Raw genomic sequence first — 22,346 nt, 5'->3', positions numbered from 1 at the left:
ATGATAGTGTACAATTATATGATAATGTAGGCCTCCCCATTTTGCCACTTACTTCACAGAATGGTGAAGTAGGGGTTATTTGGAGGCATAGATAAGAGACCTGATTAGAGTTAAGAGTCGGGGTTGAAGTGGTGAGATCAAGGGGCCATTTGTAAAATAAAGAACCTTCTTAAGAGAAAACCAATTCACTCCCTGTTCCTACTGAAGCTCTTCTGGTCTGGCTGCAGTTCGCCCGGTGGGGGCAATAGGCTTATTCCAGCTCTAGGAGATGAGGGATAAAAGAGGGAAAAAGAAAAGTTATAACTCAGAGATACTGCACTCTACGTGCTTAATTTGCAGGGCTTTGTGGCTGAGAAAAATAGATGCCGCGATCTGCCTTTGTTGAAAAGGTGACATTTGGGTTCATTAAAGGTATACAAATAGATTTTCATAAAGGCTATTTTTCTAAGTCATTAAATTGGTTTTTAGGAACCTTACACTCTCCTTCATTTGAACAATTATTAAACTATAAAATAGAATTGTACAATTGATAAAACCGTAATCTAAAATTTTACAGCCAGGTATAAAATGCTATATTATTAAACTATAATGAAGATGCTCAAACCCATTACAACTTTTTAAATGAATTATAAAACCCTTTGCTGCTGATAAAATATCTTAAATTACAGTATTGTGTATTCTAACAATATGTTGAACCAAAGTTTGCTACAATGCAAATATGCCACTCACAAAGAAACCGTTACTTGAATTAAGTTTGCAGAAGCCCGAAATCTGATAGCATCTGATTCAGCAAGGCAGACAACACCTGATATTTGCAGGCTGGGTGAGATAGCTGGTCCCCTGAGGGAGGTGCCTTTCCCCACATTCCTTCGACCACAGAACCAGCCAATAGTCAGAGCCTCTCATAATCAAAGGCTGTACAGGTGACACTTAGCAGGGCCCTGGGGATTGAGGAAATGCTTGTGGTAATAGCAATCTTCTCCCCTTAAAGTCACCCCATAGGTGAGATTTTTTAAATGTCAGATGTTTAGTTGCTGAGTACCTGCCACTTACATGTATGTTACGGGCTGTATGGTGTCCCTCAAAAATTCATATGTTGAAGTCCTAACCTTTAGTACCTCAGGATGTGACTGACTATGGATGGAGACAGGGTCTTTAAAGAGGTGATTAAGTTATAATGAGGTCATTAGGGCGGGCCCTCAGCCAATCTGACTGGTATCCTTATACAGAGAGGAAATTTGGACACACAGACACCAGGGTGCACACACACAGATGAAAGGCCATGTGAGGACACAGCAAGAAGGCAGCCGTCTGCAAGCCAAGGAGAGAGGCCTCAGGAGAAACCAAACCTGTTGACACCTTGACCTTGGACTTCCAGCCTCCAAAACTGTGAGAAATACATTTCTGTTGTTTTAGCCACCCAGTCTACGGTACTTTGTTATGGCAGCCCCAGCAAACGAATACAATGTATGACACTGCACTCTGTGATATAGGGTGATATGTATATGTACCTACTAGGAAGCCTGGCCTCCGAGATGAAGTTCCTGTTTTTTGGTACCAGTTATACCCTGCAAGTTTCCGTTTCCAATAGGGTTTGAATACACAGCTGAAAATGCCTTTTGGCATCCTGGATTGTATGGCAGCCTTAACAGAGTAATACGCAATTCTGAGCTCTGAATTCAAGCACTCTCCTGGATGAAGGGCTTTGAAAACGCTCTATAAGCAGTTATTTCAAAAAGTGTTTTTACAACAGCCTATTTCCTCCCAGCGCTAACATGGGTGGATTCTGGGATGTAGCTTCCCTCTGAGCTCATCTGCTGGCACCTAAAGCCAGGAAGATTAAATCCCAGGAGGCCACTGTCAGTCTCTCCATGCTGCGAGTAGCCGGGCCCATCACACAGGGCCCCAGGGCCACTTGGCATTCTGGTCCTGAGCTCCGTCAGGAGGCTGCCAGGGGAGCCCAGAAGCAGCCTGGGTGGTGTGCCCTGTGGCTTCGCACTTCTGCTAAGGTAAGACCCTCCCACAGCTCATTTCTCCTAGGACTTAAACTCGCTCTAAGCAGGAGAGCATTATGCGAAGGAAATGCTAGGTATAGCCAGGATTTGGAATTGTTTTTATGAAACGAAAACAACAGTGGGTGCTAGAAAACACTGTGTATTACACAGAAATGATGGCAACCTCACAAAAACCATAAACCAAATGCCATAAAAAACATGCTGCACCAAGACCGTTTTCTTAAACAAAAGGCCCAGGAAATGGCATCTAGAAGCCACAATCATTTAGATCCAGACAGTGACCTGTCTGGTCAGCAGTCAATCTCAGCCCCTCCTAAAACTCCCCCATCCTCAAAGTCCATGCATGAGAAACCGAGCTGTGGCCTGGTATAAGCACTTCCATCTACTGTGGTCATCTAGCAAAAGTCTCCTTTGACATGTCACCTGCAGGGTACTCATCTGGGATGCTGGATGGGGGAAAACATCACTCAGACAGGGTGAGGGTGGGAGGCCCCGAAGGCCGTGGACTCCTGCGGGCCCCTGGATGATGAGAACCAGGTCAAGAGCCTCAGTTAACACCACGTATGAGTCTACCCCAGTGTCACTCTGAGGGGAGTGTTGCCTCGGGGACATTAATTTAAGTGTCCCAAATTGGGCATCTTGTGGTCACCAGAGCCCCGCTTCATTGTTCTTGCCGGCATGAATTAGGAAAGATCTGGTCCAATGCACCCGTCTGCTCTTCAATATCCTGAAGCTCCTCACCACACAAGGAGAAGGAAACCTGAAAAGACTCTTACATGCCTCCATTTTCCATGTTAGCAGAAAGAAAAGGGGGTTTTTGAGGCAGCCCTCGTTTCCCAGGCAGTGGTCCTCAACCAGGGGCGATTTTGTCCTGCAGGGGACGTGTGCTGTGTGGCGGGACATTTTTGGTTATCACAATCGGGGAAAGGGGCTCCTGGCATCTAGAGGGCAGAGGCCGGGGTGCTGCTCAACATCCTACAAGGCACAGGGCAGCCCCACAACAAAGAATTACCAGGCCAAAGGTCAATGGGGCTGAGACTGAGTAAGCCTGACCTGGAGAACCGTTCAGTTCATAGCCAAGAAGTCACTAAACAACCTTTACTGAAGTTTCCACGATTGGTAGTGAGGTGTGTAGCCCATCTTCAGCAAAGATGCCAGGGAAGCAGGTGACTTCCCCTGGAGAGGCATCTGACACTAAACTATATTTCAAAACCGTCACTGTGACAAGGCCTCACATGTTCTCATTTACTCTACAGGTGCAAAGCCCCATAGGCCACCAATATCAAAAAAAGCCATTGGAAAACAGGACCCACAAGCAATGCATAGTTTATAGCCTGGCCCCTTGGAGCACTTCTCTGTTACTAAAGGTGGGACAAAGGGGGCCAGTGATAACCAAGTGCTAAAAGCCCTTTGAAGCTTACAGCTAATAGAAACTTCCTTAGGGCGGAGCACTGCCCTGAGAACGCATGACAAGTAGGATCACATTTAATCCTCATAACACCCGCGGAGGCACTCTGGCTGCCATCCTCATTTCACAGGCGATAAAACTGAGGCAGAGAGGATAAGTAATTTGCCCGAGGTTTCGTGGCTGGTAAGTGGTGAAGTGAGCCCATGCTCAAAATTTCAACTCCAGCTTCCTTGTGAGAAGTTTCACAGTGTGTCCTTAGAATTAAAATTAAAATTCCGCTCACTTTTATTCCCGGTTCCTAGGAGATAAGTTCTAAATCCTTGGAAGTTCATGAAGGATAGGAGTGTTTTGATTATGGTTATGGTTCTGTTTAGACCAACCGTGGGTCAAGGGGTTGGTTGGGGCTTTGAGCCACATGAGGTCAGCCTGATCTCCTGACCTCCAGGGAGCAAAGAGGAATCAAATATTGTGTTCAATCACATGCCCAATGGATCAATCAACCATGCCTATATGATGAACCCCAATAAAAACTGGTCACTGAGGCCCAGTGGCCTGGTTCATCCTGGTTGATGAACACACTGATGTGCTGGGAGGGTGGCACGCCTGAACGCCACAGGAATTTCACAGGCAGAGGGCATGGAAGCTCTCCTCCCAGGCTTCAGCTTAAGTGTCTCTTCATTTGGCTTATCCTGATTTGTATCCTTTAAAATAAAACTGTACTTGTAAGTATAGTGCTTTCCTGAGTTCTGAGTCATTCTAGTGAATTGAACCTGAGGGCATCATGGGAACACCTAAATTTGTAGCCAGTTCGTCAGAAGAGCCTGGGGACTCCGGAAGTATGGCTGGCATCTGAAGTGGGCAGTCTTGTTGGGGACCGTGCCCTTAACCTGCGGTATCTGTGCTAGCTCAGGGGGCCAGCGTCAGGAGTGAGTTGTACTGCAGGATACCAGTTGGTGTTAGAACAGGCATCGTTAGCTTCCTTTATGCTCGTTTATGAACCGGTCTGGCACCTCAATCTGCCAGATGTTCGACAAGAATTTAGGGACTGATTTAATCTCTATTGAATGAATAATGTTATCCAGAAACAAAAAGGTAAAATGCTCTGATTTAGGTATTACAGTGTAGCCAGTTAAAATGCATAGAGGAGAAACATGCTGCTGTTCTATTTCTCTTCTGATCAAGCCTCTCTGTGTCTCAGGTCTATTGTCTGAGAAATAGGAATAATAATAGTATTGACCTCATGAAGTTACTGTCAAAATTAGTTTATATATATACATATATATGCACACATACATATATATATGGATTTATATAAAGTGCTTAGAATAGTACTTGACCCATGGAAAGTACTATTTGCATATTTGCTTTATTAATACAAAACCACAAAAAGCAGAGGTGATGCAAGTTACCGAAGAAAATAGCTCTAGGATCTGTCATACGATTAGATCGTTTGTAATGTTTCCCAAAGTGGGGTTTTGGAACCAGTGGTGTGTATGACTTTATTTAGGTGGCATAAAAAACATTTTTATTGCTTTCATTTTAATATTTATATAATGACTTTTTAATGTAGAGAGAGCTATTGCATTGATTCACGTTTCACAAATGTTATTAACAGTGTATTTCGATACTGAGTTTAAAGATGAATATTAAGCAAACAATAGCACTGGTGGAATGCAATATGGGAAAGCCTGCAAATTCCTGGTCTTTGAGGCTAAGAGGCAGGGCTAGCTCTCAAATACCATCTTTTCTGCAAATAACAGTGTTTCCTGTTTACAATTGTGTCACCTCTTCCCACTGTCAGCACTAGTTAAAGAGATATGGCAATGGTCTCTGGCAGGTGGTCATACTCTGACACCCAGGCTGGACCAAGACCTGACTACTGTCACAGCTCCAAGAATCTGATTGTTAGGAGGATCTCTTGAGAGACTCCTGGGCAGGGAGACATGGAATCTGAAACAGTTCTAAGCCCAGTTCAAGACCTGATTCTTTCTTTATTGTCTTGTGGTTTCCTTTTCTTCTTGGCCTGGTGTCCATAGAATATCCCACCCCTTCCTCTCCTTCCTTGGGACTTTCTACAATGACCGCATCATAGAACCAGCAGGATATCACTCGGTTCAAAGCCTTCTTACAAATTAAGGAAGCAAAACCTAAAGAGCTCCATCTTTTTCCATCCATGTGCCCCTACCCCCACCCCAATCCCTGGGAACAACCTTCCTATATGGCCCCAGGGTCCACAGTTAAAGCTCTAACATGTGTCACCAACCACGATAACAGTGGTGTCCACTTCCAAGTGCAGAGGGCTGGCCTGTCGTGCTAGGCCCTCTGCATACTGGCACTAGTTCTTTAATCCTCACAACAAACCCCAGAGGTGGGTGATAGCTTAAAAGAGACATTCAGAGATGGTAAGAAACATGACCCAGGTCACAGAGCAATAGGAAGTGAGCTGGGAACCTCACTCAAGTTCAACCAACTCCAAAGTTCATGCTCCGACCCCAGCAAAGCAACTCCTAGGCTGTCAGCCACAGGGTGAAATGGAGGTACCGGAGGGTGGCTTTAACCACTGGCAAGGGTGGCGTGAGTACAGGGGATGAGTATCCCCGCAGTAGGGGCCTGGTGTGGAAATAAGCGCCTCTCCCCATCTCCTTCCAGCTTCCCACCTTCCCACCAGTCAGCCTGTGCAAAATCCCACCACCCTGGCCTTGCTCTCAAGTACTCTTCTCCAGAAGATTAACAGGACGCCAAAGCTCCCCATTGCTCTGCTAGCATAAATTGCAAGAAAAACATTTAGAATATTGATTAAGTGCTTCATGCTAGAAGATTTAAATTTACCTCCTGTATTTCCAGGATTAGCTGACAAATGGGGTCAGCCTGCTGGCACAAATGATTTACAAAACACCCATTGGCAGCTTTCCTTTTAAAACTCAACACTTAAAATTTTCACTTGGTCACAGCCAGTGGAGTCCTGGGTATTGAGCAGGTTTGGATAATCACCTTCTTGCCACATTGAGACTTGTGGGGTTTGGCCCTGGGAAGAGCTTCAGAATCATTTCCAGTCTGGTCTGGCCCTATCCAGTACAGAAGGACTCTGTTTAGGTCTGATGAGGTACCGGGGCAGGGAGGGGGTAACACATGCTGTTCCTCCAGGATGGAAGAAGGTCTCGTTTCAGATAGAGATTTTTGCAGTATTCTAATATTCAGTGTTCTAATTCAATATTCAAATATTCTTCATATGTAGGAGTTAAACAGGTTATAAGCAGGTGTTAAAGAGCCAAAGTGCATCTGCCCCCTGCCCCTACTACCAATCTGTAAACGTTGTGCTACAACATGCAAGTGCCCAGTGCATTTCTATAAGCTTCAGACTGTGCTTGGCCAAGAGAGGGATTGTACTGAGGCTTTCCTGGGAGGCCAGGGAGGTGCAGACCTAGACTGAAATCCACTGAACCCAGGTTCTCTGCTCCAGGAAAGACGCTCACCTCAAGGCCTTTGCCCCCATGGCCCACAGATGGCCAGCACCGTTCCTCTTAGGGTTAGCATAGTCTGACTGCCAAAGTAGATGACATGATTGTTAAGGGGAGTAAAGGGACAGGGAGCCTTTGCATTGCTGACTTTAGCAGTAAGCATTCTTGCAAAAGCTATTCATTTGGACCCTGCTCACATCTCTTTTATGACTGAGAAAGCTGCTTTGCGAATTCCTTTTTATATAGAACGCTGCTGAAAAGTCCCATTAAGATGAGGGGGGGGAGGAGACTTAAACTTGAGATCCACAATTGCTGTACCTCCATGTCTCACTCATAGATCTATTTTATTTGGTTCACAAAAAAACTGACTTTGGATGTGGCTAGCCCTGTTCCCTGGAGCCCCCAGTAAGTGCTCACAGCTACCTACACCCTTCTGCCAGCCCTGCTCTGGGTGTGCGCCCCCATCCAGCAGACTTTCTCCTCTCAGTCACACGTCGCATCTCTTCCTGGGGAAAAGGACAGAGACAGTGAAAATTTCTCAGGGGTCCTCAGCCTTAGTCCCAAGGCTGTATTCCCCAAGTTTCTACAACCTTATTTGACCATGGAAATCAAGGGCCTATAAAGTCCACTTTAAGAGGTCTTCACTTTAAGCCACCAGAGTTAAGTGATGTATAATAATGCAAAATAGAGATTTTTCCAACACCTACACTTCCCAAATTTACTTTAAATAAGTGACAAGTACAGTCCATTTGATTTAAATATTCTGAGTTTTTTCCAGCTACCAGACCACTCAAGTGCACAGAAGATGAAATAATTGGTAGGATTTTTAATGTTTCTTTGTCATGTGACCACTTTGTGCAAGTCAAAGGGATATGCCAGCAACAGCACAGCCTGTGTCATGCTTGTTACTAATATGCCTGCCAATTAATCCTGACATGGGAGCTTGGCTGGTTACCCAAAACCTGGTATTTTATCATCTCAGGGGGTTAGCTCTTGGACTTTTCTATGACATTTTATACTAATCAACCAACTTTCCTTTTTTTAAAGCTGAGCCTTTCATAGGAACTGCAGATGAGTCCTATATACACCACACGCAAGGCCACTCATTTTCCCCAAACAGAATTGTGTTTGGTTTGTTGATAATTACACTCTGAAGTCGATTTTTGAAAATGTTTATTCTTATTTCTTCCCTTCCAAGGGGAAATCTATCTCAAATGTTAAGACAGAAACCCAAGTCCCTCAGAGTTTTCTCATATTATTGTATATTTAAAAATATTACAAGAGGGTGCTTCTCGAGGGTAGTGAACTTTAGAGCTGCCAAAGATAGTTGACTTGCTCCAAATCTGTTACCAATGGATCCCAAGCTGGTTTAAGTCAGTTCTATTCTGAGTAATGACACATACGGCTGGGACAAACGCCACTCTAAGATATTTCTAGGACCCCCTGGCAAATGGTAATTTATCTGAAGATAGCCAGGCAGGCGAAGGAAGGACAGATGGGAAGAATAAGTCTCCTGGGAGCCCTACGTTGAAGCAAGAGTCCTAAATCAACGCCAGGGACCACGTTCTCATAGGCTAAGTCCCCTCTCATCACTCACCCACTCACCCCCAATCCTCTGGCTTCCAATGATTCTTTCAACCATTCTTAATATAGGTCATTCTAAAGAGATAATCAAGCTGCAAAAAGTTTTAGTGGCAAACTTTCAGTCTTTCCCCTATACCCTGTCTGCTGGGATTTCAGCATGAAGCATCCCAGCCTACAAGCTTTCTGTTTTTCCCATCATTCGAAGCACCGCCTTCAGGAAGCACTGGGACATATGGGTCTCTCAAATCCAGCTTCTCCCTTCCTCTTTTACTATTCTTCCTCGCCCCCAGATTTACTGAGGTATAATTGACAAATAAAAGTTGTACTTACTTAAGGCATACAACTTGATGTTTTGATATATGTATACATTGTGAAAGGTTTACCGCAATCAAGCTAATTAACATATTCATCACCTCACATAGTTACCATTTTGGGGGGTGGGGTAATAAGAACAACTAAGATGTACTCTTTTGGCGAATTTCAAGTATATAATATGGTACTGCTAACTATAGTCACCGTGCTGTATGCATCCAGATCTTGTTCAACTTGCATGTCTGAAAGTTTGTACCCTATAACCAACATCTCCCCATTTCCCCATCCCCAGCCACTGGTAACCACCATTCTAGTCTCTGCTTTAAAAAGTTCAACTTTTTTAGAATCCACATATAAATAAGATCACGAACCTGGAGGACATTATACAAAGTGAAATAAGCCAGACACAGAAAGACAAATACTGCATGACCTCCTTTACTATTTTTTTACTTCTTACTCTCTGTCCATTCCTACTTCAAAGAAAGAGCCCAGGGCTTCCCTGGTGGTGCAGTGGTTGAGAATCTGCCTGCCAATGCAGGGGACAAGGGTTCGAGCCCTGGTCCGGGAAGATCCCACATGCCGCGGAGCAACTAGGCCCGTGAGCCACAATTACTGAGCCTGCGCATCTGGAGCCTGTGCTCCGCAACAAGAGAAGCCCGTGCACCGCGATGAAGAGTGAGCCCCGCTCGCCGCAACTGGAGAAAGCCCTTGCACAGAAACGAAGACCCAACACAGCCAAAAATAAATAAATAAATAAATAAACAAACAAATAAATAAATAAATAAGAAAAAAAGAAAGAAAGAGCCCAGGTTGTCCAAGGTCACGGAACAAGGCAAAAGTACACTGGCCTCAGAGTCAAAAATCCTAGCCCCAGGCTTCCCTGGTGGCGCAGTGGTTGAGAATCTGCCCGCCAATGCAGGGGACACGGGTTTGAGCCCTGCTCTGGGAAGATCCCACATGCCGCAGAGCAACTAGGCCCGTGAGCCACAACTACTGAGCCTGCGCGTCTGGAGCTTGTGCTCCGCAACAGGAAAGGCCGCGACAGTGAGAGGCCCGCGCACCGCGATGAAGAGTGGCCCCCGCTTGCCGCAACTAGAGAAAGCCCTCGCACAGAAACGAAGACCCAACACAGCCAAAAATAAATAAATAAATAAAATTAAGAAAAAAAAAAATAAAGAAGAAATCCTAGCCCCACTACAGAATTACTGTGTGATCTCAGTTATGTTCCTAGCCTCTCCCTGCCTCACTTGCCTCATCTGTAAAAGAGAAGGATGTTTATCGTACCTGACTCATGGGCTGCTGTGAGGACTAAAGGGCACAATGCATGTGAAATGTTTTGCAAAATGAAACACACTATATACCTGTTAGTGCAACTCACACCAATGTTCCCTAGTGTAACACCCCAAGCAAGGCACAACGCCACCATCCATCTCTTGCAAAGGGCCAAATGGCCAACTGACTTGAGATTAAGCATCGCATGTGACATTCTGGAGCATTCACTCTGCCCCAAGCACTGAAACATTACCCCCATTTAATCCTCTTAATCTAGCAGCTAGGCAGTCGTAACATTTTGTAGATGACGAAGCGGAGGCTTGGAGAGGTCATGATACTGGTAAGGACGAGAGCCTGGGTCTGCACACAGGCTTGGCTGCAAAACCCAAGCCCTCACCCCCTGCCTCATGTGTGCAAAAAATGGGCTCAGACAGGCAGTCGTCTTAGGAGGTAAGGTGAGGTTTTGTGGAACCCTTAAGAGCTCCCTAGAAGTAAAATGCTGTTTAGCTCCAAGATGTGTGGATTGTGTGTGTGTCATCGGGGAGAGAGGTGTGGCCGCCCCCTCCTTCCTTGGTGTTCCCACGTCTCCATTTCCCCTTCTGCTGAGAAGTTAAATGGCAGCCCTGAGAGAAACATCATGCTTTAATTTTACTTTGCCCCTCTGTTTATGAGGCAGAGTTCCTATCACTAATACAGGGGAAGGAAAGGCTGTTTCTTGGGAAAAGAGCTCATGTCTCCCCTGACGTTGCCAGGGTGACCCTGCAGTGGCACAGAGTCCCCCTGACAGGGAGGGGTGGTCGGGCAGATCTTGTTGGAGGTAAATACCATGTGGCCAAGCCAAGCACTGTACCCCGAGAAGCAGAAGCCAGGTGATCTGGTGGGCCGGGGGGCAGGGAGATGGGGAGAACACCTCTTCATGGCTGTCAGACTCCTCTCTCATGGGGGAAACTAATTTCAGGGAGTTTCCAGTGATGAGTATTCTTCTGAGATGCCATCTATTAACTTAGTCTGACCTTCCAAAAATGCTGACAAGCTGCGTCTTGCCCACTATTTGTACGCTCACTGAGGACAGAATTTTTTTTGAATGCCCATCTCCATGAAGTTTCCAGAACACAAAAGGAGCTTAATAAACCGGGTGAACACTGCCTCTGCCGTCATGCTCTGTGCACTTAGACACGAGCAGAGAAGAAACCGGTTTTGCTGCAGCCAAAGCTTGCCTCTTCTTGTGGTCAGGAACCACCTCTGGCCACTGTCATCGCCTCATCCTGACAGGGTCCTACCCTCATCTGGCCACCTGTCTTCACAGTTGCTGGAAGCTGAGCAGACCCGACAAGAACAGAAGGCTGACCTAAGAGGAAGCAGGACGCTGAGGCCTGGCCAAAGATAAAAAAGAAACTGTGCTCTGTGGTGCTATGTCTGCCTCTAGACCCACCTCTAACCAGCTGGGGGACTTAGTGCAAGTCACTTCCCCGCCCTGAACCGCAGGGCTGTACTGCAGGATGGGGCAGTTAGATGCCATAATATTCCCCAAGCCTCCTCCTAGTTCTGGCATTTCCTGCACAGTGCACTGGACATGCGAAGGGCTCAGGAAACACTTTAGAAGTATGAAGAACATCTGGTTGACCTTAGCTTGTGTCTTCCCTACCCGCCTTCTCCTCAGGCTTGTGTGTGGGTGTATAAGATGGTGTGTGTTGGTGGGGACCCAGGAGGACGAAGACAGAGACTAAAGCTCAGCTGAATGGCAGGTAGGATATCTAAGAAAAAGAGGGGAGTGTTGGGGGTGAGAAGATACCAAGCAAATCACAAGTGGAAAAACTGCCCCAATACTTTCTAGGACACAGACTGGGTTGTGAGTCAAGAAGGTATTTGGCAGAGAAGTTTCTGGTGAGTGTTCTGGTGAGGCTGATCCTTGGCAGGGCCTGGGCCGGGGGTGGTGGGGAGATGGGAGGATGGATTCCAGTGACAAGTGTGAAGTGACAGCACGGTGCCTGGCACATGTCCCCTCCCCTGGCATGGCAGGAGGCAGAAGTCACCATGTGGTCACTGCTGCCTCTCAAATCCAGGAAGAACCGTGGAAAGAACACAAGCCTCTAGATTCCAGGGCTGGTTCTGTGACTTGCTAGCTCTGCAGGCTCAAGCCAAAGCATCCCCTCACTGAGCCCCATGTCCTCCAAGGCTGCAGTAACAACAAAATCATAGCATCTCTCGAGCAGCTGTCAGGAGGGTAACATCCAAAGAGGTGAAGTGTGTGAAAATACTTGGTGAGTATATGAAGATGTTCCAAAATAGCTGAATACTCATTATGATGAAAAAAATCAACAAAAAGGCAGAATCAACACTCTGCTTTGACTAAAGTTAGGAAACGACTGTTTGTATGTCATTGTGCTTCTTTCCCTTGGAGATCTGAATCAACTCCAAAGAAGTCTTTGGGCCGTTCTCACTGGACTCTATTCACACGAGGGGCTTTCAGTGCAGTGCCTTATAGCTCCTCAAACCACGAAAGAGCATCTCCTTCTGCTTCCTGAAGAATGAACCCAAGTAGGACTCTACATTTGCCTTAACACTTGGATAGTAACACTGTCTCTGGCTTATCTTTAGATAGAGTTAAATATTCCACATTGAGCCTAAATGGCAATGATGTTGACAAAGCCAAGAGCCCCCAAGACAACCCACTGAATGGGAGAAAATGTTTGCAAATGATATGGCTGATAGGGAGTAATATCCAACATATATAAACAGCTCATACAACTCAACATCAAAGAAACCAACAACCGATTAAAAAATGGGCAGAAGAGGGAGATTGGTTCGAGATGGCGGAGTAGAAGGACGTGCTCTCACTCCCTCTTGAAAGAACACCAGAATCACAACTAACTGCTGAACAATCATCGACAGGAAGACACTGGAATTCACCAAAAAAGATACCCCACATCCAAAGACAAAGGAGAAGCCGCAATGAGACGGTAGGAGGGGTGCAATCACAATAAAATCAATCCCGTAACTGCTGGGTGGGTGACTCACAAACTGGAGAACACTTATAACACAGAAGTCCACCCACTGGAGTGAAGGTTCTCAGCCCCACGTCAGGCTTCCCAATCTGGGGGTCCAGCAACAGGAGGAGGAATTCCTAGAGAATCAGACTTTGAAGGCTAGTGGGATTTGATTGCAGGACTTTGACAGGACTGGGGGAAACAGAGACTCCACTCTTGGAGGGCACACACAAAGTAGTGTGCGCATTGGGACCCAAGGGAAGGAGCAGTGACCCCATAGGAGACTGAAGCAGACCTACCTGCTAGTATTGGAGGGTCTCCTGCAGAGGCAGGGGGTAGCTGTGTCTCACCGTGAGGACAAGGACACTGGCAGCAAAAGTTCTGGGAAGTACTCCTTGGCGTGACACCTCCCAGAGTCCACCACTAGCCCCACCAAAGAGCCCGGGTAGGCTCCAGTGTTGGGTCGCCTCAGGCCAAACAACCAACAGGGAGGGAAACCAGTGCCACCCATCAGCAGACAAGCGGATTAAAGTTTTACTGATCTCTGCCCACCAAAGCAACAGCCAGCTCTACCCACCACCAGTCTCTCCCATCAGGAAACTTCCACAAGCCTCTTAGATAGCCTCATCCACCAGAGGGCAAAAAGCAGAAGCAAGAACTACAATCCTGCAGCCTGTGGAACAAAAACCACATTCACAGAAAGAGAGACAAGATGAAAAGGCAGAGGGCTATGTACCAGATGAAGGAACAAGATAAAACCCAAGAAAAATAACTAAATGAAGTGGAGATAGGCAACCTTCCAGAAAAAGAATTCAGAATAATGATAGTAAAGATAATCCAGGACCCCGGAAAAATAATGGAAGCAAAGATCAAGAAGATGCAAGAAATGTTTAACAAAAAGATCTAGAAGAATTAAAGAACAAACAAACACAGATGAACAACACAATAACTGAAATGAAAAATGCACTACAAGGAATCAATAGCAGAATAACTAAGGAAGAAGAACAGATAAGTGACCTGGAAGACAGAATGGTGGAATTCACTGCCGCCAAACAGAATAAAGAAAAAAGAATGAAAAGAAATGAAGACAGCCTAAGAGATCTCTGGGACAATATTAAACACAATAACATTTGCATTATAAGGGTCCCAGAAGGAGAAGAGAGAGAGAAAGGACCCGAGAAAATATTTGAAGAGATTATAGTTGAAAACTTCCCTAATATGGAAAAGGAAATAGCCACCCAAGTCCAGGAAGCACAGCGAGTCCCATACAGGATAAACCCAAGGAGAAACATGCCGAGACATATAGTAATCAAATTGGCAAAAATTAAAGACAAAGAAAAATTATTGAAAGCAGCAAGGGAAAAATGACAAATAACATACAAGGGAACTCCCATAAAGTTAACGGCTGATTTCTCAGCAGAAACTCTACAAGCCAGAAGGGAGTGGCATGATATACTTAAAGTGATGAAAGGGAAGAACCTACAACCAAATTACTCTACCCAACAAGGATCTCATTCAGATTCGATGGAGAAATCAAAAGCTTTACAGACAAGTGAAAGCTAAGAGAATTCAGCACCACCAAACCAGCTCTACAACAAATGCTAAAGGAACTTCTCTAAGTGGGAAACACAAGAGAAGAAAAGGACCTACAGAAACAAACCCAAAACAATTAAGAAAATGGTAATAGGAACATACATATCGATAATTACCTTAAACGTGAATGGATTAAATGCTCCAACCACAAGACACAGGCTTGCTGAATGGATACAAAAACAAGACCCACATACATGCTGTCTACAAGGGACCCACCTCAGACCTAGGGACACATACAGACTGAAAGTGAGGGGATGGAAAAAGATATTCCATGCAAACAGAAATCAAAAAAAAGCTGGAGTAGCAATACTCATATCAGATAAAATAGACTTTAAAATAAAGAATGTTACAAGAGACAAGGAAGGACACTACGTAATGATCAAGGGATCAATCCAAGAAGAAGATATAACAATTATAAATATATATGCACCCAACATAGGAGCACCTCAATACATAAGGCAAGTGCTAACAGCTCTAAAAGAGGAAATCGACAGTAACACGATAATAGTGGGGGACTTTAATACCTCACTTTCACCAATGGACAAATCATCCAAACAGAAAAGTAATAAGGAAACACAAGCTTTAAATGACACAATAGACCAGATAGATTTAATTGATATTTATAGGACATTCCATCCAAAAACAACAGATTACACTTTCTTCTCAAGAGCTCACGGAACATTCTCCAGGACAGATCACATCCTGGGTCATAAATCAAGCCTCAGTAAATTTAAGAAAATTGAAATCATATCAAGCATCTTTTCTGACCACAATGCTATGAGATTAGAAATCAATTACTGGGGAAAAAAACGTAACAAACACGAACAAACGGAGGCTAAACAATACATTACTATATAACCAAGAGATCACTGAAGAAATCAAAGAGGAAATCAAAAAATACCTAGAGATTGATAATGAAAACACGACGATCCAAAACCTATGGGATGCAGCAAAAGCAGTTCTAAGAGGGAAGTTTATAGATATTCAAGCCTACCTCAAGAAACAAGAAAAATCTCAAATAAACAATCTAACGTTACACCTAAAGGAATTAGAGAAAGACGAACAAACAAAACCCAAAGTTAGCAGAAGGAAAGAAATCATCAAGATCAGAGCAGAAATAAATGAAAACAGAATCAAAGAAAACAATAGCAAAGATCAATAAAACTAAAAGCTGCTTCTTTGAGAAGATAAACAAAATTGATAAACCATTAGCCAAACTCATCAAGAAAAAGAGGGAGAGGACTCAGATCAATAAAATTAGAAATGAAAAAGGAGAAGTTACAACAGACACTGCAGAAACGCAAAGCATTCTAAGAGACTACTACAAGGGACTCTATGCCAATAAAATGGACAACCTGGAAGAAATGGACAAATTCTTAGAAAGGTATAACCTTCCAAGACTGAACCAGGAAGAAATAGAAAATATGAACAGACCAATCACAAGCAATGAAATTGAAACTGTGATTAAAAACTTTCCAACAAACAAAAGTTTCCAACAAACAAAAGTCCAGATGGCTTCACAGGTGAATTCTAGCAAACATTTAGAGAAGAGCTAACACCCATCTTTCTCAAACTCTTCCAAAAAATTGCAGAGGAAGGAACACTCCCAAACTCATTCAATGAGGCCACCATCACCCTGATACCAAAACCAGACAAAGATACTACAAAAAAAGAAAATTACAGACCAATATCACTGATGAATAAACATGCAAAAATCCTCAACAAAATACTAGCAAACAGAATCCAACAACAGATTAAAAGGATCACACACCATGATCAAGTGGGATTTATCCCAGGGATGCAAGGATTCTTCAATATATGGAAAACAATCAATGTGATACACCATACTTAGTAATTGAAGAATAAAAACCATATGATCATCTCAATAGATGCAGAAAAAGCTTTTGACAAAATTCAACACCCATTTATGATAAAAACTCTCCAGAAAGTGGGCATAGAGGGAACCTACCTCAACCTAATAAAGGCCATATATGAAAAACCCACAGCAAACATCATTCTCAATGGGGAAAAACTGAAAGCATTTCCTCGAAGATCAGGAACAAGACAAGGATGTCCACTCTCGCCACTTATTCAACATAGTTTTGGAAGCCTGAGCCACAGCAATCAGAGAAGAAAAAGAAATAAAAGGAATACAGATTGGAAAAGAAGAAGTAAAACTGTCACTGTTTGCAGATGACATGATACTATACATAGAGAATCCTAAAGATGCCACCAGAAAACTACTAGAGCTAATCAATGAATTTGGTAAAGTTGCAGGATACAAAATTAATGCACAGAAATCTCTTGCATTCCTATACACTAATGATGAAAAATCTGAAAGAGAAATTAAGGAAACGCTCCCATTTACCATTGCAAGAAAAAGAATAAAATACCTAGGAATAAACCTACCTAGGGAGACAAAAGACCTGTACTCAGAAAACTATAAGACACTGATGAAAGAAATCAAAGATGACACAAACAGATGGAGAGATATACCATGTTCTTGGATTGGAAGAATCAATATTGTGAAAATGACTATACTTCCCAAAGCAATCTACAGATTCAATGCAATCCCTATCAAATTACCAATGGCATTTTTTACAGAACTAGAATAAAAAAATCTTAAAATTTGTATGGAGACACAAAAGACCCCGAATAGCCAAAGCAGTCTTGAGGGAAAAAAACGGAGGTGGAAGAATCAGACTCCCTGACTTCAGACTATACTACAAAGTTACAGTAAGCAAGACAATATGGTACTGGCACAAAAACAGAAATATAGATCAATGCAACAGGATAGAAAGCCCAGAGATAAACCCACACATATATGGTCAACTAATTTATGACAAAGGAGGCAAGGATATACAATGGAGAAAAGACAGTCTCTTCAATAAGTGGTGCTGGGAAAACTGGACAGCTACATGGAAAAGAATGAAATTAGAACACTCCCTAACACCATACACAAAAATAAACTCAAAATGGATTAGAGACCTAAATGTAAGACTGGACACTATAAAACTCTTAGAGGAAAACATAGGAAGAACACTCTTTGACATAAATCACAGCAAGATCTTCTTTGATCCACCCCCTAGAGTAATGGAAAAAAAAACAAAAATAAACAAATGGGACCTAATGAAACTTAAAAGCTTTTGCACAGCAAAGGAAACTACAAACAAGACGAAAAGACAACCCTCAGAATGGGAGAAAATATTTGCAAATGAATCAATGGACAAAGGATTAATCTCCAAAATATATAAACAGCTCATGCACCTCAATATTAAAAAAACAAATAACCCAATCCAAAAATGGGCAGAAGCCCTAAATAGACATTTCTCCAAAGAAGACATACAGATGGCCAAGAAGCACATGAAAAGCTGCTCAACATCACTAATTATTAGAGGAATGCAAATCAAAACTACAATGAGGTATCACCTCACACCAGTTGAAATGGGCATCATCAGAAAATCTACAAACAACAAATGCTGGAGAGGGTGTGGAGAAAAGGGAACCCTCTTGCACTGTTGGTGGGAATGTAAATTGATATAGCCTCTATGGAGAACAGTATGGAGGTTCCTTAAAAAACTAAAAATAGAATTACCATATGACCTAGCAATCCCACTACTGGGCATATACCCAGAGAAAACCGTAATTCAAAAAGACACATGCACCCCAATATTCATTGCAGCACTATTTACAATAGCCAGGTCATGGAAGCAACCTAAATGCTCATCGACAGACGAATGGATAAAGAAGATGTGGTACATACATACAATGGAATATTACTCAGCCATAAAAAGGAGCAAAATTGGGTCATTTGCAGATATGTGGATGAATCTAGAGACTGTCACACAGAGTGAAGTAAGTCAGAAAGAGAAAAACAAATATATACAAAACGTATTAACGCATATATTTGGAACCTAGAAATATGGTACAGATTAACCGGTTTGCAGGGCAGAAATTGATACCCAGATGTAGAGAACAAATGTATGGACACCAAGGGGGGAAAGCAGCGGTGGGCGGGGGTGGTGGTGTGATGAATTGGGAAATTGGGATTGACATGTATCCATTGATGTGTATAAAGTGGATGACTAATAAGATCCTGCTGTATAAAAAAATAAATAAAATTCAAAAATTAAAAAAAAAATGGGCAGAAGAACTGAATATACATTTTTCCAAAGAAGAAATGCAGATGGCCAACAGGCACATGAAAAGATGCTCAACATCACTAATCATCAAGGAAATGCAAATCAAACCCACAATGAGATATCACCTCACACCTGTCAGAATGTCTATCGTCAACAAGAACACAGATAACAAATGTTTTTGAGGATGTGGAGAAAAGGGAATTCTTGTACACTGTTGGTGGGAATGTAAATTGGTGCAGCCACTGTGGAAAACATTATGGAGGTTTCTCAAAAAAACGAAAAATAGAACTACACATGACTCTGCAATTCCACTCCTGGGTATATATGTGAGAAAAACAAAGACACTAATTTGAAAAGATACATGCACCCCAGTGTTCATAGCAGCATTATTTACAATTGCCAAGATGTGGAAACAACCTAAGTGTCCATCAACAGATGAATGGATAAAGAAGATGTATATATATGTACAATGGAATACTACTCAGCCATAAAATAGAATGAAATTTTGCCATTTGCAGCAACATGCATGGTCTTGGAGGGTATTATGCTAAGTGAAATAAGTCAGACAGAGAAAGAAAAATACTGTATGATATCACTTATATGTGTAATCTAAGAAGTACAGCAAACTAGTGAACGTAACAAAAAAGAAGCAGACTCACAGATATGGAGAACAAGCTAGTGGTTACTAGTGGGGAGAAGGAAGCGGGGAGGAGCAGTACAGGGATGGCGGAGCATCAGGTGCAAACTATTGGGTGTAAGATGGTCTCAAGGATGTATTGTACAACACAGAGAATATAGTCAATATTTTGTAATAACTGTAAATGGAAAGTAACCTTTACAAATTGTATGCGAATCTTTTTTTAATTTAAAAATTTAAAACAAAAATCCAAGAGCTCCTTCCTTCTCTGTACGTTGCTGCTTTGTACAGAACACTGAAAAAGCATAATAAATAAATAAATAAATAGCTAACTCAACTCCACCACCCTGCAAACAGAAAGCTTAAGGATTCATCTGCCCAGACCCCTCATTTTATAGGTGAAGACACCAAGGCCAATACAAGTACCTTGACCAAAGCCCTAGCCCTCGTCAATGGCAGAGTCAGTTCCGGAGCCCATCCTTCTCTCCACTCTAGAGAACATCACGGTCTCCATCTCTCATGGTTAAAATGCACTTTTGAGACTCAAACCTGAGCAGCATTCCAAGATTCTCCCTCCATCTCTAAATGCATTTCAGAAAATGAATCTCTGTTCCCCTCAGAAGTAAGCACCGATAGGGAGTTCAGGCCCCTGCTCTTACCTGTAAATTTGCGCAAGGTGGTAAAACATGAGTGGGGATTTCATTCTCAGAGCCTGCTGGCCCCAGGGGCTTGTTCTTGACCCAGAAGGCTGTGGTGGTGGTGGCAGTGGTGGTCTGAACTGGGAGGGCTGGCTGCCACACAGTCACATCTGAGCCATTGCCAAAGGCTTGAATTGCATTTTCTGCAGTAAAACAGGAGGAAATTCAATTTCAAAGTCAAGCAGCAAATGTAACAGACAGGATACATGAAGGCATAGAGGCACACTAGAAATTCTGATGAGAGCACTGGACTTCTCTGAACAAAACCCATCCATCCATCCACCCTCCACATGCTGAAAGCCAGCCATGGGTCAGGTGCTCAAAAATTAATTCATTCATTAAACCCTGAGCTGGACACTTAGCTCTGCTCTAAGTACAACAAATATGTATTGTGTCCCTATTCACGTACCAGGTGTGGAGCAAGATCCTTGCCCTGAAACACCCATCAGTCGAGCCTTTTGAAAGCCAGCCTCAGACCTGTTATTTGGGATCACAGTCACTGGTCCATCTTCCAAGAAAATGCTTGTGTCAAAATTCTATACTAAAAGCAAACCATTTAGTGTTTTTTTGTTTTTTTCTTTTTTTAATTTAATTTAATTTATTTTTTTATACAGCAGGTTCTTATTACTCATCCATTTTATACACATCAGTGTATACATGTCAATCCCAATCTCCCAATTCAGTCCACCACCACCCCATCCCTGCCGCTTTCCCCCCTTGGTGTCCATACGTTTTTTCTCTACTTCTGTGTCTCAATTTCTGCTCTGCAAACCAGTTCATCTGTACCATTTTCTAGGTTCCACATATATGCGTTAATATATGATATTTGTTTTCCTCTTTCTGACTTGCTTCACTCTGTATGACAGTCTCTATATTCATCCACGTCTCTACAAATGACCCAATTTCGTTCCTTTTTATGGCTGAGTAATATTCCATTGTATATATGTACCACATCTTCTTTATCCATTTGTCTGTCGACGAGCATTTAGGTTGCTTCCATGACCTGGCTATTGTAAATAGTGCTGCAGTGAACATTGGGGTGCATGTGTCTTTTTGAATTATGGTTTTCTCTGGGTATATGCCCAGTAGTGGGATTGCTGGGTCATATGGTAATTCTATTTTTAGTTTTTTAAGGAACCTCCACACTGTTCTCCATAGTGGCTGTATCAATTTACATTCCCACCAACAGTGCAAAAGGGTTCCCTTTTCTCCACACCCTCTCCAGCACTTGTTGTTTGTAGATTTTCTGATGATACCCATTCTAACTTGTGTGAGGTGATACCTCATTGTAGTTTTGATTTGCATTTCTCTAACAATTAGTGATGTTGAGCAGCTTTTCATGTGCCTCTTGGCCATCTGTATGTCTTCTTTGGAGAAATGTCTATTTAGGACTTCTGCTCATTTTTGGATTGGGTTGTTTGTTTTTTTAATATTGAGCTGCATGAGCTGTTTATGTATTTTGGAGATTAATCCTTTGTCCGTTGATTCCTTTGCAAATATTTTCTCCCATTCTGAGGGTTGTCCTTTAGTCTTGTTTACGGTTTCCTTTGCTGTGCAAAAGCTTTTAAATTTCAATAGGTCCCATTTCTTTATTTTTGTTTTTATTTCCATTACTCTAGGAGGTGGATCAAAAAAGACCTTGCTGTGATTTATGACAAAGAGTGTTCTTCCTATGTTTTCCTCTAAGAGTTTTATAGTGCCTGGTCTTACATTTAGGTCTCTAATCCATTTTGAGTTTATTTTTGTGTATGGTGTTAGGGAGTGTTCTAATTTCATTCTTTTCCATGTAGCTGTCCAGTTTTCCCAGCACCACTTATTGAAGAGACTGTCTTTTCTCCATTGTATATCCTTGCCTCCTTTGTCATAGATTAGTTGACCATAGGTGCATGGGTTTATCTCTGGGCTTTCCATCCTGTTGCATTGATCTATATTTCTGTTTTTGTGCCAGTATCATATTGTCTTGATTACTGTAGATTTGTAGTATAGTCTGAAGTCAGGGAGTCTGATTCTTCCACCTCCGTTTTTTTCCCTCAAGACTGCTTTGGCTATTCGGGGTCTTTTGTGTCTCCATACAAATTTTAAGATTTTTTGTTCTAGTTCTGTAAAAAATGCCACTGGTAATTTGATAGGGATTGCATTGAATCTGTAGATTGCTTTGGGTAGTATAGTCATTTTCACAATATTGACTCTTCCAATCCAAGAACATGATATATCTCTCTCTGTTGGTATCATCTTTAATT

General features: G+C 42.8%; 1 protein-coding gene across 3 annotated transcripts in view; it reads right to left on the bottom strand.

Annotated features, from left to right (window-relative positions):
- Positions 1–22,346, bottom strand: part of GFRA1 (GDNF family receptor alpha 1) — a 226,875-nt gene that overhangs the window by 15,955 nt on the left and 188,574 nt on the right. For all 3 annotated transcript variants that reach the window (XM_059899712.1, XM_059899710.1, XM_059899711.1), the window contains one exon: positions 20,068–20,249. In XM_059899712.1, coding sequence (XP_059755695.1) covers positions 20,068–20,249 — 182 coding nt within the window. The remainder of the gene's footprint in view (positions 1–20,067; positions 20,250–22,346) is intronic.

Source organism: Balaenoptera ricei, chromosome 16 (genome assembly GCF_028023285.1).
Source record: "Balaenoptera ricei isolate mBalRic1 chromosome 16, mBalRic1.hap2, whole genome shotgun sequence".
NCBI classification, from domain to species: Eukaryota; Metazoa; Chordata; class Mammalia; order Artiodactyla; family Balaenopteridae; genus Balaenoptera; species Balaenoptera ricei.
Note: the sequence above shows the minus strand (reverse complement) of the source record. Positions and strands in the feature narration are given on the sequence as shown.